We start from the raw sequence: 18,630 nt of genomic DNA, 5'->3' as shown, positions 1-18,630 counted from the left end.
CTCTTCCCAGTGGTTGCCTGTGCTGCGTGGCAATGGGGCAGAAGGCAGGGGTGGGAAGGCCTCGGGGTGTGCGTGGGAGGAGTTCTGTGGGCAGATACCTTCATCTTTTCCCTCTTCGTTTATTTATTTTTACAATATTTTTCTCTTTTTTTTGTCTTTTGTCTTTTTTCTAGGGCCGCACTAGTGGCATATGGAGGTTCCCAGGCTAGGGGTCGAATCGGAGCTGTAGCCTCCGGCCTTCACCACAGCCACAGCAACACGGGATCCGGGCCGCGTCTGCGACCTACACCACAGCTCATGGCAATGCTGGATCCTTAACTCACTGAGCAAGGCCAGGGATCAAACCCGCAACCTCATGGTCCCTAGGTGGATTCATTTCTACTGCGCCACAACAGGAACGCCATTATTTTTCTTTTTAAAAAACAACATCAGCAAAAGTCACATCAGAAGAAAAAATGAATGAGAATTTACTTTGGGGTGTGGCAGGCTCCCCACCAGGCCCCCCTCTTCTGTACCTGACTGCTGCCATTACCTCCAGAGCACAACAGAGCCACCCAAGGCAGCCCCAGTTCTCTCGTGTGTGTTTCAGACGCTTTAATGGTCGGCTTTCAGCTCATGGAAAGGTGACTTCAGATGGCAGCCCCCAAATTCAAGACAACACATCAATTGCAAACAAATCCAAGACTCAGGCCCAGGGAAACTCCAGAGCAAAAGGCAAACGCGACCACTGTCGTGCACCTGGGAACCAGCTGGACTCCGGGCCTTCTGGTCTCCCTAGGGGAGGGAGTTGGCGAAGAGGCAGAGGGGGGCAGCGGGGAAGGCGGGAGGTCATGTCCAACGGGACCCTCCAGCCACCACAGGCTTTCCTTCAGGTTTCAGCTTCCCCAGCGACATTTCCAGGAGGCCGCTTCTCAAGCTGCATATTCCCTGCAAGGACAGCTTGTCCAGCTCAGAGCAGGAGCTGCCTGAAATCTGATGGCCGAGGGCTTATTATGTACGAGTTATGCCCACCAATCTCTGTGCAGGGCCTCCGGTTCGCCTCCGCTCACAGCTGGACCGCGAGGCCGGCGTGAGTTCTCAGAACTCGCGTGGGGGTTAGACCCTCCCTGACCGCGCCCCTTCGCCTCTAAACCTAAAGCTGATTGGGTGATCGCAGAGCCAATGGGCACTGGCTTGACCACACAGTGTGGCTGGGGCGGGGGGCGAGAAACTCCTCTGGAAAGAGACCCACTTTGGCTCTGTGCCTGGACAAGTCACTTCCCCCTCTGAGCCTGGATATCCACGTCTGTCAAATGGGACAATACTTTCGTCTCAAAGTTGTACGGAAACTTAGAAACGGGATCTGTGGAGAACCAGCTCCCAGCCCGAGCAACGAGGCACCGCCACCGCCACCTGCGGGGGGGCCTGCCTTCCCCTTTCCCTGATGCGCCGGAGGAGAGGCCGCGGCGGCTGCAGACCAGGCCAAGAGCTGCGGCGGAGCCTGCTCCGAAAGGTGAGTGGAGCGGCCTGGAGCGGAGCCGTCTCTGTCAGCGCCCCGCTCTGCCCCTGCCCGCGAGGGGCCCGGGGTACCCCTTCTTTCCACCCCAAAGCGGCCTCCCTCGTCCAGGCCGTGTTGCTTGAAGGACTCCTGGCTTCCGGCCTCAGTCCTCTCCAGTCCGTGCCCCGCACAGAGACCAGAAGGACCCCTCACTCCCCCGCCTAAGAACCTCGATTTCCTTGGCGCAGCCCCCCCACTCTGGCCCTCTCAGGAGTCCTGGCCCCCTCCCCCTTCTCTAGGACACCTGCTCACCGCCGTTCCCACCTTTGCAGACTCCGTCTGCTTGCCAGGAGTGCCCTCCCTTCATGCCCTCTTCCCCGATGGACTCTCCCCTTCCAGGTCCCACTCCAGTCCTCCAGGACGCTTCCCACAGTCCGCCCCACGCTCCGGGCCAGAGACCTCTCTCCGTTCTGTTTGAGGCCCTTTGTTCCGCGGTGGTCAATCAGTGTGCTTTAGGGAAATTCAGACCACTTAACGGCTTACAGGTCTGCCTTCCCGACTGCCTTTTGCTCCCAAGGCTGGGGCTGGGCCTATGCACCACACACTCGCCCGGAGCAGGCACCGTGGCTAGCTCACCGTAGGTGCCTAGAGGATGTTAACAGCATAAATAAAGACCATCTGTGCTCAGTAAGAGGAGAATCTAATTATCTGAGTGAGTCACAGGTAAACAGGTGGCTAGTGAGCTCCCTGTCGGTGGAGGGTATAAGCTAGAGCACCGGAGCAGAAAGAGTGGAGGCATGGCTGTGAAGGTCTTGGTGGTTTGGGAAGGCACACGCCAGGGACACGTGCTCCTGGGGGCAGCTAGAGTGCTAGCTACTAAAAGAGGCCCCATTCAGGAGATACTGACGCCGTGGTCTGGACCGGCCGGAGATCGGTCCTAGAAATAACCCCGGCCCCAGGTAATTTGGACGCCCACCACATCTGGGGACTGCTGAACTTGGTGACCGTCGAGGCCATTTGCAGTAAGATTTTTGCGTGCGACAGCCCTTTGCTGACTGGAGTGTCGTCCACATGGGCTGTCTCCAGATGGTGCCCGAACCCAGAGGTGGGGGGTTGGACGGTTAGGCTGGGCTACAGCTCCTCAGACTCGGGGAGGTTGCGGACCCAGCCCTGGGCCACCCTGTTGAAGCTGGGTCTGAGGCGGAGGAGTTCCAAGCCGCTGCTGAGCTCCGGGACAGACGGGGTGCCTGCCCTCGGAAGGGTCTCCCCTGCCAGCAGTCCTCCAAAGGGCACGGGGGTCCTGGGGAGAGAAGAGCAGCAGGACAGTCGTGTGGGTCCCCTGAGCCTCCCCGCCTCTCTCTGGGCCTCGCCTCCCCTGCAGCAGGGTTTCTGCTCCCTAACAGGCTCCTCCAGCTCCGCCCGGCCCCTGGTCGGCCTCCTGTCAGGCTCCTCCTCCTCCTTGTGGCTCGGAAACAGGAGGGCAGTTTTCAGAGGTCGACTTGGTGGTCCTGGCAGAGCTCTGGGCTCCCCTGAGGTGAGGCCCAGAGGAAGTGGAATTGGGATGGGTTTTCCTCCTCCTCTCACCCCCTTAGGGCAGCACAGCACCCACGGGAAAGCGAAAGCGGGTTAGAAAGAGCAGCAGAGGCAGGGATGCCATCCCGGCGGAGACAGGCCGCTTCTCCCTGGACGACTGGCAAGGGAGCCGCATGGTCACGGCCGGGTCTCAGGCGGGTACAGCTGGTTGGAGGGTAAACCAGTGCTCCTACCTTGGAGGACAGTCTGGCAACAATCTTTTAAACCTGAGAATGTGCAAACGCTGTCAGCTGGCAGCTCCGCCTGCGAGCCTATGGCTTGGGGCAGCGCAGAGGGGCAGACAGAAGCGGCGATGAGGACGGGCCGGGGCGAGCCAGGTGTCCATGGCAGTGGCCCGGCTGGGGCAGATGGGGTGCATTCACACGGCCGAGGGCTATACGGCAGCTTGAAAGGAATGCGAGCGGTAGGCACTCAAAAGGAAGGTTTCAGAAGCATGGCATTGGGTGCGAAGCGCGGAATCAAACACAGACACGTGCAGGAGACACTGCCGCCCCCAGGGATGCGGCTGCTCCTGGCGAAGTCCTGAGACGTGTGCACGGCAGTGTGGCCTTCGGGGCGGGGACGAGACCCTGGACAACTGGGGGATGGCGAACAAAGGGGCCCTACTTTTATTTGTCGTTGCCTAGGGTTTTTTGTTTTTTGTTTGTTTAAGATAACGTAAGTACATGTTTTCAAGCTATTGTTTAATTTTCAGAAAATAAAAAGCTGTGCTCATGCAGTGTTTTCCTGCAGCCCAGGACCAGCAGGAGCAGGGGAATGCCTGCTCTGGGGTGAAAAGGCAACCCCTGGGCCAGGGCCCCGGTTCCAACCAGGACAGGGTTTCTGCTCGGACCACCCAGGCTGTGGTGGCAGCAGCCGGGCCCCACGGGAGCAGGCTGGGCCGTGTCCAAGTTGCACAGGCCTCACGGCCGGGCCCTTGATGGGGAGCCCAGAGCCCTGGTCCCGAGCACAGCTTGGCCACCAATGCTGCTGTTCCTTGTCTCCCTGCCTCACTCGGGGTCTGGGCTCAGGGTCCCGAAGACCCTCCTTCTTTTGGTGGGTCGTGGATGGGGCTGCAACCTGCCCTGGCCGGCCTGGAAGCTGGCCGCAGGCACGGAATGTCTGCTGAGGCTTTTAAGTAGCTGGACGGGCAGGATCTGAGGGCCGCAGGAGGAGTGACAGCCCTGCCTGCCAGGACACCCCAAAACCTCTGCCAGTGGCTTGCAGTTTACATAGTGCCCGTTGGGCCCGGTTCTCGTCCTGGTTCTCCCTGGCTGTCAGCCGTTCGTGGACAGCGACCTCCCTCCTGAGCAGTCTCATCTCGGGGCCCAGCCCCCCGGCTCCGGCAGCCCATCTGTCTGCGCCTGTTAGACGGACACGGTCTCCCCGTGTGGTCTGAGCTGAGAAGAGCTGGACTGTGGCCTCCCCGGACCCTCCTCTTTCTCATGAATGAGCCCGGGCCGGAGGAGCGGTTCTCAGAGAGAGCATTGGGCCGAGGAAGCCACTTCCTGCCGCAACGTACCCCCGCCCAAGGCCTTCCTCCAGCACCAAGCCCCTGTCCTGACCGCTGCGGGGTGTTCCCAGGTCGCCAGGGCAGAATGTTAAATTTCTCCCTTTCCAGTTCGCCTCTGTTGACTTTTCCAGCCATCATTTCAACTTGTGGATGACAGTAAGGAGAACGATAAGTATTACGGCAGCCACCATTTATCAAGAGTGTGTCACTTGCCAGGCACTTTGCCTATAGCCTCTCACGCCACCGCCACAGCCAGCTTTCGAAGTAGGCGTTCTTACAGGTGGCGAGACAGAGGCCCAGAGAGGTTCAGTCACTGGGCCGCAGTCACACAGCCAGGCGTGGAGATGACACTGAGCCCTTTGGAGGCCCCGTGGTCTACACACCATGAGCCTCTCCTCTGTGGCTCTCACTTTGGTGTCCAGAATTTCACTGTCGCTCCCGCAGTGGTTCAGCCTCCAGGTTACTTCCGAGGCCTCTTCCCGACCGCTGGTGAAAGGGAGCCAAGGGTGAGCTGGCCTGGGACTGGCGAGCCCGGGGGAAGTCTCGCGCTGTCATGTGATGGAGGAGGCCGCACATAGCGGGCGTGGGACTGGGCTCTGGAGTCCGTCTTGGACCCCAGCCCTGCCACCCTCCTTGCTTTGTCACTTTGGGCAGATGGTTGACAGGCTTGTCACCAGGAGAATAGGAGAAATTGTGGCACCCGCCCCACCCTGTGGCGGAGGAGGGTCCAACACGATGCGCGCTGCACGCCCCCACTCATTCTGTGCATGGATTGAGCACCCGCTGTGTGCTAAGGCGAGCGCTGTCCTGAGTTCTAGCAAGAGCCCCATAGATGCATGTAAAGCACTGGGCTAGCGATCGACCTGTGGCACGTGCTCGGGAAGCGCAGCCGAGCTGTGGGGACCACTGGCTCCTGGCACAGCCTCCCTCCAGTCTCGCCCCGAGCAGCCCGCCTCGCCTTACTTGTTGAAATTGCGATAATCCGCCAGGCTGGGGGTGTGACTTCGGCCCTCGCCCAGGTAGTCCCGGTAGCTGATGAACTCCTGCCAGGGGCAGCGGTAGCCCTTGGGGATGGCGGTGTGGTTGAACTTCTCCGGAGGGATGCCCTTCAGTGGCTCGGCATAGCCTAGGGGCGGAGCAGGGCGCCTGGGCTCCTTTCTGCCTCGGCCCTCGTCCCATGCCCCCCCACAGACACTGGAGACGAGGGAAGAGAGGGGCTGGGAGAGGGGAGGCGGCGGGGTGGGGGTGGGAGGTGTCGTGGTGCCAGAGAGGACTCCTCTGCCCTGGAAACAGGGAGGGTGGGGCACAGCCTCGCGGGCTGGGCCACAGACTTGCTCCGTGACCTCCGCATGTCACTGTGCCTCTCTGGGCCCATGTTGGGTCCGCAGAGGGTGTATGTTGGGAAGGAAGGGGCCTGATGCTCTGGGGTGTCCCCTCCTCACCCCCACAGAGCGTGCCCTGGTCCCGGGATGTGAGGAGGCCACTTACCAGGGGCCAGGGCGCTGGGGCTGGGGGCGCTCACAGCCCGGGGGGCTGCCGGCTGCACGTCCTCAGGGCCTCCCGGCGACTCCAGGGAGACATGGAGCTCAGAGCTGTAGTTCTGCCCCTCGGGGCTGTTGGCAGCCTGGGCACAGGGGCAGGAGCTCAGAGGCGGTGGACCGGGAACCCAAACTGCCTGACCCCTTCCCACCCCCCCACCCCCCCGGAGGTCCCTGTCCACACTCACCCTCCCAGGCGTCGCCGTTGCCGTCACCGTCCCCTGGGCAGTTCCTGCCGCACTCTGTCAGGGGACAAACGAATCCCTCAACTGGTAGGCTCAGCAGGACAAGTACCAGGCTTCTCCCTCCACTGGGTAAGAAGGCGGGGGTGGGGGCGGGGGGGAATGAACCTGAGCCCTCTCCTGAGTTTACAGTGTAGACTGCCTAGCCCAGTGCCTGGAACCGAGACGCAGGCTCGAGTGTTAGCTGCTGTCAGCCTTGGGCGCGCTCAGCCTCTCTGAGCCTCCGTCTCCTTCTCCGGAACGAGGCTGTAATAACATCACTCCCTGATCACCAAGCGGGAGGCGACGAGCAGAAGTTGGGGTTGTGTCGTCTTACTGTCCTGTCCTGTCCCCTCTCATCACCTCCCGTCTCACCCGGGGGGGGTGGACTCCAATGAAAATGTGGGAGAAGTGCCTGAAGCTGCCGCCTTTTTGAAGCCTGAGGACAAGCCCTTCTTGCCTCCCCCTCCGCTGCAGCTGCCTGGTGGCCTTGGCCTTTTTCCTTCTCTGGGCAGAGCGCGGCTCTGCTCTTCCATCTTCGCTCAGGTCTAGTCTAAATCCCACTTGCTACCCATTCAGCCCAGAGCACCTGACTCCCCGTGTCCTCTTTATAGGAGCCGGGGTCCTCTCCCTCCACGGCTCTTCCTGGGGAACATGCTGGAAGGGCCGACCCCTTTCTAGGATCCCACGCAGGACAGGGGTCTATCTGATGGCACCAGCACAGCCTCCGCAGCTGGAACCTGAGCCCCTCTCCCCCCGCCGACTCCATGGGGGCCAGGGGGTCTCCCCAGGCTCCCGGTCTGGTTTAGGCCAGCAACGGGCCCTCTCTGGGCCCGGTTTCCTGCGCGTCCGAGGGCTTACTCACCGCCCGCTGGCTGCCCGCAAATTCAAAGGTGAACTTCTGCACGCGGCGCTGTCTCTCCTGGAAGAGGAGGGAGCCTCGGTTGTTGGGCAGCGACAGCTCCTCCACCATCAGGTCCTGAGGCACGCTCAGCTTCTTGCCCAGATCCAGCAGGGGGGCTGCGGGAGAGGCCGGGCGAGCGCTCAGCACCCGTCCTCCTGGGCGCCGCGCTAGGGGACCCTCCCAGCCCCGTCCGCGGCGTCTCCCCGCCCGGGCTGGCCCTGGGCGTCGTTATCCTGTGGAATCTGTGGCCGCCCACCGTGCAGAAATGACTCCCCTGAGTTTAATGTGCATGAGCTTGATGATTTGAGTGGAAAGAGCCTCGTTTCGGATGTTCTTGGCCAGGTGTATTCATTCCGGGTGTTTCCCATGCAGCTCTTCGCCCGCACAAGTCCAGGGGGGTGAGAAACGATGGGATTCTAGACGTCTTATGAAGGCGGGCCCTGGGTGCGGGACGTGAGGGGGGAGGACTGGAGGACGGGGCAGGGTTCCCGGCCTGAGCCGCTGCGAGGATGGAGCAGCCGCTCCCTGCGCTGGGGAGGCTGGGGGAGGCGGGGGCCTCGGGAAAGACCGCTGTTCGGTCTGGACATGCCTTCCTCGAGTTTCAAAATAGCCCTTTATTATTGTAAAAACAGCGTATGTATGCGTTGAAGAAAGCTAGAAAATATAGACATGAGAACAAGAAAAGAAAGATACCATGTTCTCCTCCCCCCGCCCCCCGCTGTTGGTGTCTGGGTATCCTTTCCTGTCATTTTCACTGACTCTGTATTAATGTGTTCTTTCAACGGAAATGAAAGTATAGCGTAGCTGCTTGTAACTTGTGTTTATCAATTAAAGATCTCCACCTTCTCAAGGGAATGAATTTCTGTTTTAGTTAATGCCTAGTCCATAGTCAGAATCCCTTAACTGATTTTCTATTTTTGGGGTGGGGGACCCACCCACGGCATATGGAGGTTCCCAGGCTAGGGGTCAAATCGGAGCCACAGCTGCCAGCCTACACCACAGCTCACGGCAACGCTGAGCGAGGCCAGGGATCGAACCTGCAACCTCATGGTTCCTAGTCAGATTCGTTTCCGCTGAACCACAGCAGGAACTCCCTCCCTAAACTAACCTTAAAACTGGGCATGTTTTTAAAAATTTTTTTAAATTAAGGCATTTCCCTTTGTGGTGCAGTGGAAACAAATCTGACTAGGAACCATAAGGTTGGGGGTTCAATCCCTGACCTTGCTCAGTGGGTTAAGGATCCGGTGTTGCTGTGAGCTGTGGTGTAGGTTGCAGACGCGGCTCAGATCCCGAGTTGCTGTGGCTGTAGTGTAGGCTGGCAGCTGTAGCTCCAATTTGACCCCTGGCCTGGAAACCTCCATACGCTGTGAGTGTAGCCCTGAAAAAAAAAGGCCAAAAATAAAAAAATAATAAAATTAAAAAAAATTATAGTTGATTTACAATGTTGTGCCAGTTTCTGTTGTACAGCAAAGTGACTCAGTGATGCACATATATACTTTTTAAAAATATTCTTTTCCATCCTGGTCTATCCCAGGAGTTGGGAGCCAGTTCCCTGTGCTGTGTGGTAGGACCTTGGTGTTTATCCATCCTGGATGTTGGAGTTTGCATCTGCTAACCCCACACTCCCCGTCCACCCCTCTCCCTCCCATTTCCTCCTTGGCCACCATACGTCTGTTCTCTCTGTGTCTGTGTCTGTTTTGCAGGGAGAGTCGATTGTGCCGTCTTTTCGATTCCACGTGTAAGTGTTAGTGTGATGTTTCGTCCCCTTTCTGACGTCACTCAGTATGTTTGTTTCTAGGAGCATCATGTTGTGGCAAATGGCTTTAGTTTATCCTTTTTTATGGCTGAGTAGTATTCCATTCATCTGTTCATGGGCATTTAGGTTGTTTCCATGTCTTGGTTATTATTAATAGTGCTGCTATGAACATAGAGGTGTGGGGTTTTTTATGTTTTTGTTTGTTTGTTTTGCCTTTTGGGCCACACCTGAAGCATATGAAAGTTACCAGGGTAGGGATTGAATCAGAGCTGTAGCTTCCGGCCTACACCACAGCTACAGTAACGCCAGATCCTTAACCCACTGAGTGAGGCCAGGGATGGAACCTGCATCTTCATGGACACCAGTCAAATGTGTAACCCACTGAGCCACAGTGGGAACTCCATATGTATCGTTGAGTTATAGTTTCGTCGAGATATATTCCCAAGAGTGAGGTTGCTGGGTCACATGGTAGTTCTATATTTCGTTTTCCGAGGTGCCTCCATACTGTTCTCCACAGTGTTTGTACCAATTTACATTCCCACCAGCAGTGCAGGAGGGTTCCCTTCTCTCCACACCCGCTCCAGCACTTGTTACTTGTAGAATCATTGACGATGGCCGTTCTGATGGGCGTGAGGTGGTCCCTCATTGCAGTTTTGCTTTGCGTTTCTCTAGTGATTAGTGATGTTGAGCATCTTGTCATGTGCCTACTGACCACCCATATGTCTTCTTGGAGAAATGTCTATTTAGTTCTTCTGCACAACTGGGCATGAAGTTTGCAGAGCCTGGTGGGCATGTCAGTGGAGATGCTGAGGAGGAAGCTGGATATACGAGTCTATGTTCACAGGAGAAAACGGACCCAAACATAAAAATTGGGGCATCAGGAACGTACAAACGGTATTTACTATTGTTCTTAAATGAAGACTGTTCAATCTGTCTCTTTTCTCATGGTTTTACGATCAGTTGTCACAGCCACGGAGGGGATTCCAGAGCCAACGACTGTCTTTGGTCGCCTGGGTGTCCATCCATATCCTTCGTGCTTTCCTCGCAGCAAAATGCGACTTTCACGCTGGCCCAACAAGGGGCGTCTTTTGGAAGAAAGGAGGGGCGGGATGGTGAGGAGAGGGACCCGCATGGGCAGCGCAGAGGTGTCGTCTCTACAGCTTGATGCACGAGGTTCATGTTCCAGCCCTGCAAACGCACCTTGCGCCCGGAGCCTGGGGGACAGCAGCCAGGATATGGACGAGAGACCAAAGGCTGAGCCCGGGGCCTCCGGCATTTAGACTGAGGATGTGAAACCCAGCCCTGGAGCCTGGGAAGAAGCTCCCCGCAAGGCTGGAGGAAAGCTGAAGATGCAGTGTCCTAGAAACAGATGATGAAAGCGTGTCGGGGAGACGGCCTGCTCGAGAGTCAAGAGTTGCCGATGTGCCAAGGAAGATGAAGGCTGAAAGGTGACGTGGTATTTAGTCCCAGGTGTGACTATTGGTAACCTCCACAAAAGCAGTTCCTGCGGAGTATTTTGGGTGTGAAAGCGTTATTGGAAAAGGTTCAAGGACAAAGGGACAGAGGACGAGTTTAACCACATTACAGGGAAGCGATGAGCCAAATCTAGGACGCAGGACATTCTGCAGGGCAGCTGCCCTGGTTTCTTCAAAGGAGTGAAAGACGTGGAAGGAAAGGGGGCAGTATTTTAGCTAAAAGGAGACCCGAGAGACACAGCTGCCAAGTAAAGACGGTGGTGCTTGAGCGTATTACACCGAGTGAAGATAGTTAGATAAAGACAAACGCCAAATGATTTCACTTAAATGTGAACTATAAAACTGAGAGTCCCTGGTGGCCTAGCAGTTAAGAATTTGGCGTTGTCACTGCTATGGCTTGGGTTTGGTACCTGGCCTGGGAATGTCTACATGCCACAGGTGCAGCCGAACAAAGGAACAAAACCAAATAGGAGTTCCTGTCGTGGCGCAGTGGTTAACGAATCCAACTAGGAACCCTGAGGTTGTGGGTTCGATCCCTGGCCTTGCTCAGTGGGTTGAGGATCCAGCATTGCTGTGAGCTGTGGTGCAGGTTGTCTATGCCGCTCAGATCCCACGTGGCTGTGGCTGTGGCTGTGGCTGTGGTGTAGGCCAGTGGCTACAGCTCCGATTCGACCCCTCACGTGGGAACCTCCATATGCCTCAGGTGCGGCCCTAGAAAAGGCAAAAAGACAAAAACCAAAAACAAACAAAGAACCAAAATACATGATCAGACCTTAGCAAGCATACACAGACACGTCCATACAGAGAGCAGAGGCATGGTTACTAGAGGAAATGGGCAAAGGAAACCGAACTTGAACTTGTGGTGGGACAGGCTGCGGCATGTCTGGACGTAGCAGCGCTGCTGTGTGCGTGCAGCTGGGTCATGTTCTCGCCCAGTGTGACCTCGGGTCCTTCCGCTCCCCAGTGACGCTAGAACACGGAGGACGTTGTCTGAGTCATTACATGGGATGAAACCAGTGTTGCTGATTTTGTTCAGCGTGTCAGTACCTTTGTGACATGTAAGGAGCTGTCCCTTTTAGTACCTCGCAACGCCTCGGGAAGCATTGCGGGCTGGAATGACACGCCCTTTGGGATTCGCTCTGGACTCCAGGAGTAAAAGGGCAGCTGTGGGGATTTGCCGTCTGTGCAGAAGAGGTTTAATAAAAGTTAAAAGAGAGAAGCGGGGAGGGCGGCCCTGCAGCTGCTTTGAGGCCCTGTGCTCTGAAGGAGTCGGCTGGAGGCAGCTGCGGGAGCAGAGAGGAGTTGGGCTGTTGGTCGGCTTGTTTCGTTTTTTTTTTGGCCAGGGCCACAGTGTGTGGAAGTTCCTGGGCCAGTGATTGAAGCTAGGCCACAGCAGCGACTGAGCCGCTGCAGTGAAAATGCTGGATCCTTAACCAGCTGTGCCACAAGGGAACTCCTCGTTTGCTTGTCTTTAAAGAAGGAAAAATCATAGCATGGTGTTAGCTGAGGAGGAAATCTGACAATGCAGTGGAGCGGGGAGATTCCTGAAGGAATGTCCTTGAGCAGGAGAGCGGGAAGCGCTGGCTTCCGCCGCGCGCAAGGCCAGCGTCCCTGTCCCATCAAGAAGGAAGACCGAGAGCAGGGACACCGATGTGGAGGCCGAAGCCTTGGAAGTTCTCTTTTGGCCACTTTACTCGTCTCAATGAAGGAAGAAGCAAGTCCTGGGCTGAGACTGAAGGAGGGAGGAGAGACTGAGCGTCGGAGAAGGGGGCTGCAGGAGTCCCGGCAGCAGCGGCGGAGCGCAGAGGGCACGGGATGCGGTTGCCAGGCTGCACTGAGGGCCCTGCAGGGGCTGTGGCGCTTCCATTCCCTGGGCTCCTCAACAGCCTTTGCAGGAGGCTGGAGTTCTCGCTGGACCAGCGGGTTAAGGGTCCCGTGTTCCTGCAGTCGTGAGGGCTGCAGCTGCGGCTTGGATTCGATCCCCGACCCAGAAACTTCCATATGCCTGAGTGCAGCCATAAAAAGAAAATGAAAACAAAAATAAAAAACGAAAAAGGAGATTGAGTTTTTTCCCCCCTTTTCCAGCAAATAGAGAGCACCTGCCATAGGTAGCATTAGAACGAATCCGCTGTGGGTTAAGGGGGAGAGTCAGTGGCGGAAGAATCTTCATTCCAAGATTCTACTCACGTATTTAAAGTATATGTTTATGTGGCGTTCCCGTCGTGGCGCGGGGGTTAACGAATCCAACTAGGAACCATGAGGTTGCGGGTTCGATCCCTGCCCTTGCTCAGTGGGTTAAGGATCCGGCGTTGCCGTGAGTTGTGGTGTAGGTCTCAGACGCGGCTCGGATCCCGCATTGCTGTGGTTCTGGCGTAGGCCGGCGGCTGTAGCTCTGATTCAACCCCTAGCCTGGGAACCTCCATACGCCGCAGGAGCGGCCCAAGAAATAGCAAAAAGACAAAAAAGAAAAAAAAGCTAAGAGGAGCCTCAGGAGATAAGACATTTCTATGTCATGTGGTATCCTTAATGAGATTGTGAAATAGAAAAAAAAACATAATAAAAATCCCCTGGCATCATATTCTCAAATGCTATTCCGATAAACTGAGCTCAATATTCAAAAAACAAAAGGCTGTAAATACGAAAGCCATTTGACCGAGCCCGTCTCCTTCCAGGCTCCCATCCTCGTCGGGAGAGAAGTTGAATGGACATGGTCCGAAGATACACCCACGGGGATGTCCACTGCAGCAGCTTCCAGATCGTGGACACCGGGCTCGGTCTCGTGCGGAGGCTGCCCGGAGGCCTCGTCCGTGACTGACAGCTCCCAGCCGCACCCTCTGCGGAGACCTGCCCGGTGAGTGGAGGCCCGGCCGCCTGCGGAGCCCGGGCCGGCGTCTGCGGGGCAGCGCGTTCCTTGCTTAGCCCTCTCCTCCCCGCCCTCGCTTCCGTCACTTCCTTTCTCCTGGGAGCACGACCTCCAGAGGTCCCTAGTCTGGGACTCCTCAGGCTCGACTCCTAAGGGCGCCGACGTGGGGCGGGGCTTCGTGCTCCCTTCGGCTGAGTGCGCGTCATGTGTGTGGCACATTCTGTGCTGGGGGCGCCGGGGCAGGGCCGGGCTGCGATCGGTCCCTCTAGGCCGGCGGAAGGCTGTGCAGCTGCCAAGGGACGAGCACTGACGCCGAGCACCGGGTATGGTGTTCGGTCCCCGCGTGCGTGCGTGCGTGTAAAGATGTTTGTACATGAACCGAGAAGCGTTTACCCAAAGCCGTTAACAGTGGTTATCTCCAGACGGTTCTGCTGGGAGGCACGTTCACGTTCAGAGTCATCCACGTTCGTTTTGTCTGAATATTTTATAAAATGAAGGGTTTACTTATACAGCTGTCTGGTAAAGGAGCTGCTTTGGTGGCAAAAAGATCTGGGGTCAAACCTCAGCTCGAGCACCTTCTAAATATGGGAGCCCCTAAGTGTTGGAGCCTCAGTGTTCTCATTGGCGAAATGGGCTGAACCATGTCCAACAGAGCTGTCGTGAGGGTTGCGCGTGGGTGACATAAAGTGTAAGCGCTCGTGGCACAGCGCCGGACACACGAGGAGGACACAGTAACGGTAAGTGATTTATTACGATTATTTTACAATGGCTGTCTCTTGCTGGTGAGGCCGCGAGTGTTTTCTTCCTACTTTTCCTGATTCTCAAAGTTGTCCTTAAGTAATATCCTCACAATGGGCAACAGTTCGCATTTGGCGTAAATGATGTGTGTCGATGTTGGGGGCGGAGTCTGTGGCTGATTAGTCACTTAGATAAAGGAAGACGTCTTTTCCCGTCCTTCGAATTAGGGCATCAGTACTTCACAAAGCCCAAATGTCTCAGCACAGAAAAGTCGGAAAGGGAAAAACCCAACACCAACAAAAGGAGACAAGAACACACAGATGAAACACACGACACAGATCAAGTCACACAACGTGACTAAATTTTTCTTAGGCCTCTGCAGAGCAAAACCGCAGCAGTGCCCTCAGCCGGGAGCGCCCCAGAGCTTGGCTCGCCGCCCACCTGGGCACTTGTCTCAAAGGCTAAAGTGTGGCTTCTTCCCGGGGCCCCCCGAGCAGCACGCTTGGAGGTGGATGCCGGGAATCTGCATTTTTAATCAACAATGCCATGTCACCGTGATTCACACTGGTTTGAGAGCCCTGACTTTGTTGAATTTATTTTTAAAATACTTGAAATGCTCTAAAGTAGGCCAAATAGACTCTAACATTATGTCGAGAATGCAGCAAGAGGTCCTATCAAGTTGATAAACATGTGTGTTGGATGATTTATCCATTGTGTGAATTGGCTTGTAAATGAAACAGTCTGAGTCAGACGGGGCAGCCTGCTCTCGCCCCCTGCCCTGCTTCCCCGACGCCTTGTCTCTTGCCGTGGGGGCTCCCCAGGACCCCCAGTTAGAGTAAGTGAGGGCAAGTATGCAGGGAGCTTGTGCCTTCATTAGGGTTGGATCTGGGCCCAGAGCCCTCAGAGCTCAATTCGGGGCTGAAGTGAGGATTCGGCTGGGGCCACGGCCCCGTCCAGGACTCACAGCCTCAGCCCGTGGGTGTGTGGACATCAGGGCCAGGCCCCTCCCAATGCTTCGGGAAGCTTCCCAGCCTCGCTGGCAGATTCCACAGGCTGGCCTGGAACTCATACCTGTTTGTCCAGGCCTGGCGCCGGGAGGCCTGAGTGGCTGCCCTCTGGGACCGAAAGGACGGGGTTTGGGGACCGAACGAGGGCTGGGCCAACCTTACCTGGTTCTGTGAGGTCCCCCATGGCGGTGACCACTGGTCCCTTCTGCTCCTTGGGGATCATCCTGTGGAAGAGAGACGCCCGCAGATGGGCCAGGCTGCCCCGTGCCCCCATCCGCGGTCCACCCGGCCCCGGCCCTGAACAGCCTTGGCCCACCCCAGAGTCTCAAGCAGGGGCTGTGTGAGCTGGAAAGAGGAGGCTGAGGCCCGTGGAGGGCTGGAGACCAGCTCAAGGTCACCCAAATCTGCTACGCCTGCTAGGACAGCACTGTCTCGTCGGGAGAGTTTCTGGGATGTTGGGAGGGGCGGGGGTCTCGGGCTGTCGTCCACAGACTCTGGTGAACTCTCCACAGAGGCTGAAAGAGGCTGGGGGTTGCAGCCAGGGAGGGGTGCGTGGGTGGTTCGGCTGGGGCTGCACCTGGTCCGAGAGGCTGGGCTCCCTCGGCTCCTCAGCTCCGAGGCTTGAGGGCCTGTCTGCCCCCCGCCCCCACCCCGCAGCAGACGAAGCTGCCACTCCTCTCTCCCCTGCTGGCACCTCCGGGGCTCTTGGAGGTGATTCACACGTGACATGAGGGCCAAAGCCCCCTTCTAGAGTCCGCAACTTGCCTGCGGTAGAGAAGGCAGAGCCCTGGAGCCTTCTGACCGCCTCGTTCACTCCCAGCCACTCTGCTTGGCTTCCTTCCTTTAGAAAAGCCACCGCCTCCCTCTGTCCCCGTGCCCGCACGCTCAGCCCCTGGTCAGTGGGCACTGAGCTGGGCAACCTGATTCTGATCGCCGTCCCTGCCGCCCTCAGGAGCCGTGAGCGAGCGGCTCTGCCTCTGTCTCCCCCCACCATCCCCCTGGGTAACGCAAGGAGGTTGGGCTTGGCCGGGGGCGGGGGGGGGGGTGTCCCTGGAGGGGCTTGAGTCCATCCACACTCCTAAAACCGCACGCGGATGTGAGCACGCCCGCATGCTTTTGGGCTGAGGGCCGTGAGAAGGGGGCCAGTGGCGAGTCCCGTGGCCACTTAGGATTCCACGGTCCCGGGATGTTTCTTGGCAAACACCCTCCTTACAGAAACTCACAGGCACTGGGGAGGACCCTTGTTGGACAGACAGGGCCCTGCTTCCCTCTCCTGCCTTCAGGTCTTGGAGTCCTGAAAAGAGCCATGAACTGTCCCTCCCCTTTAACCAGAGAAACCCAGAGCAGAGACTCCCTTGCTCAGGGTCAGGCTCCCCGAGTCCCCACACTCCCTGAATCCCTTCTGCAGGGGCGGCTCTGGGAATTGGCTCATCTCTGCCCACTCCCCACAGTCCCGCCGGCTCCCCTTGGGTCTTGGCACCTGAGAGATGGAACCGCAGCGGCAGGAGGGTGTGTCAGACCCTCGAACCTGACACCTCTATCGGGAAGCCGCAAGTCGAGTGGTCGCTGTCCGGGCAGGCGGTCGGCGCGCCGGGTGTGCCCTGCGCCCAGCTCTGGCCTCAGCTGACCAGAGCCGTCCCTGCCTTGTCGCGGCTCACAGCCTTATTTCGGGCTGCAACAGGATCCAGGGACAGATGCTCGCGGCCCCAGGCCCCAGGGAAGACAGGTGCCCCGGCAGGAGGCCCTTGCAAGTGGGAGGCCTTGCACACGCCCGCACAACACAGGCACACGCGCACACCCCGAAGTCACCTGGAAATGCCCCCAGTGCGTCGCCGGCCACCTGAGCTCTCTGAGCGGATCCTCAGTGCCTCGCGTGGGGCCTGAGAGGAACTCACATCCTCGTGGACTGAGCGAACGGATGAGCGGGCGGGTCAGTGGGCTGAACGAAGGACTGGCCCCCAGAGGCTCTGGCGCTCCGTCCGCTCCCTCCTTGCTTGCCTCCCTCTCTCCCTCCCCTTCACCTTCTCACATTCCCGGAGCCTCTTGCCACGGACTGAAAATAGCTAAGTCAGGGCTCTGTCCTCAAGGAGCTCAGCCAGGCCCGTGTCCCGCCCGGCAGCAGCCCCTGCGCCGCGTCATGGAAAATGCTCGTCCCCTTGGCCGGTCGGGGGGCGGGGGGGACGTGCGAGCTGCGCCTTGACGGCTGGGTGGGAGTTCCGGGGGCAGAGCGGGGCCCGGGCTGCAGGCCGCCGAGGCCGGGCCGTGGGAGGATGCTGGGGCCTGCGAGCAGCGTGGGGCTGCGGGCTGCGGTGCTGCTGAGAGATGAGGCCGGACAGGTGGGCGGGCACCAGATGGTGGCAGGCTTTTCAGAAGGAACTTTTTAAAAAAGGGCTGTTGGAGTTTAAACGGTGGAACGGAGCAGTCAGAGGGCATTTTCTAAAGTTGTCTCTGGCTGCCCGGCGGCAAGTGGGTTGGTGGGAGCGAGACGGCAGGCAGGGGGACCTCCCCGTGGTCAGGTGAGGGCTGGCGGCCGCTGGCCCCTGGGGCGGTGACACAGGGCACGGAGAGGAGAAGAGGGCCTTGAGGGCATTTGCAGACTCATCAGGTCCTGGTGAGCGAGTGACCGGTGGCCAGGGCGGAGGGAGGGGCCCCTCCCCTTTCTGGCTTGAATGACTAAGGAAAAGTCACAGTGGCGGGCGGACGGGCTGAGATGGTTAGGGGCGCGGATCCCGAGGTCACTTTGGGATGAACTTGTCTGCAGGTGTCTGGACACCAGGGACAGCTACAGGAAGGGGTTCTGTGCTCAGAAGAGGTTCCTGCTGAGGAGGAGGATGGGTCAACAAAACCCCAACAAAACAAAGAGTCAAGGCTGTGCAAAAAGGCACAAGAAGAGTTCTAGTCCCTTGGAGTTCCCATTGTGGCTCAGCGGTTTACAAAGCCGAATGGTACCCATGAGGACGTAGGTTCAATCCCTGGCCTCGATCAGTGGGTTAAGGATCCGGCGTTGCCATGAACCGTGGTGTAGGTCGAAGATGTGGCTTGGATCTGGCGTGGCTGTGGCTGTGCTGTAGGCCGGCAGCTGCAGCTCCGATGAGACCCCTAGCCCGGGAACCTCCATGTGCCAAGGTTGTGGCCCTTAAAAAAAGAGGTTGGGTCAGAGGTGCACTAACCGCTCCCAGCAGGGCTGCACCGGAGGCGGGGAGCACCTGTCCCTGTGGGAGGATGGACGGTCCCAGGGCCTGTGTCTCATGCCCTCTTAAGAGGAAGCCTAGACTCCGCTTCGCACCACCTGACTTCAGCTTCCCAGAGAGGAAGGTGAGGGGTGCTCCCCGGTGAGGCCTCAGTCCCTGTCTCTGGGCAAAGATGCCCCCATCAGGAGGGCAGCACTTCTGATGGTCTGGGGCCTGAGCTCACTAGGCTTGCCTGGATCCTGACGTTACATCTCACAGGAACGCCTCCTCCTCCCCGCAGCCCCCACCTGCCGTCAAGGAGCAGCCCCAGAGCACTGGGCCGTGACACAGCTTAACTGGCCCACTCCAGGGACAGTGCCCCGTGTCGGGGCCTGG

General features: G+C 58.0%; 1 protein-coding gene and 1 long non-coding RNA gene across 8 annotated transcripts in view; one reads left to right on the top strand and one right to left on the bottom strand.

Moving 5' to 3' along the window:
* Positions 1-443: 443 nt before the first annotated feature.
* MYOZ3 (myozenin 3) lies at positions 444-17,119 on the bottom strand. 6 transcript variants are annotated; one of them, XM_021082320.2, is made up of 7 exons: positions 16,545-17,119; positions 15,227-15,288; positions 7,187-7,341; positions 6,289-6,342; positions 6,051-6,186; positions 5,526-5,688; positions 444-5,048 (listed from the first exon to the last, which is right to left on the bottom strand). In XM_021082320.2, the coding sequence occupies exons 2-7, from the start codon at positions 15,285-15,287 to the stop codon at positions 4,757-4,759; spliced, it is 861 nt and encodes a 286-aa protein (XP_020937979.2). In that variant the 5' UTR covers position 15,288; positions 16,545-17,119; the 3' UTR covers positions 444-4,756.
* The window catches only part of LOC146405842 (uncharacterized), a 71,427-nt gene continuing 54,026 nt past the window's right edge, over positions 1,230-18,630 (top strand). For both annotated transcript variants that reach the window (XR_014839168.1, XR_014839169.1), the window contains exons 1-2: positions 1,230-1,492; positions 13,129-13,307. This is a non-coding gene — a long non-coding RNA (uncharacterized LOC146405842). The remainder of the gene's footprint in view (positions 1,493-13,128; positions 13,308-18,630) is intronic.

Source organism: Sus scrofa, chromosome 2 (genome assembly GCF_054392235.1).
Source record: "Sus scrofa isolate SSC_HxYL_T2T_F1_AM1 chromosome 2, Sscrofa_HxYL_maternal_Yorkshire_Landrace_v2.0, whole genome shotgun sequence".
Classification (NCBI taxonomy): Eukaryota; Metazoa; Chordata; class Mammalia; order Artiodactyla; family Suidae; genus Sus; species Sus scrofa.
This window is presented reverse-complemented; position numbering and strand designations above follow the sequence as displayed.

Bases quoted from the DNA above. Each gene is read 5' to 3' on its own strand.
- MYOZ3 (XM_021082320.2), bottom strand. From the start codon at position 15,287: ATGATCCCCAAGGAGCAGAAGGGACCAGTGGTCACCGCCATGGGGGAC. The intron at 6,343-7,186 runs GTGAGTAAGCCC...GTCCCCTGACAG, and splicing joins TTGCGGGCAGCCAGCGGGCG to AGTGCGGCAGGAACTGCCCA. The intron at 5,689-6,050 runs GTAAGTGGCCTC...CTCCGCCCCTAG, and splicing joins CCCCAGCGCCCTGGCCCCTG to GCTATGCCGAGCCACTGAAG.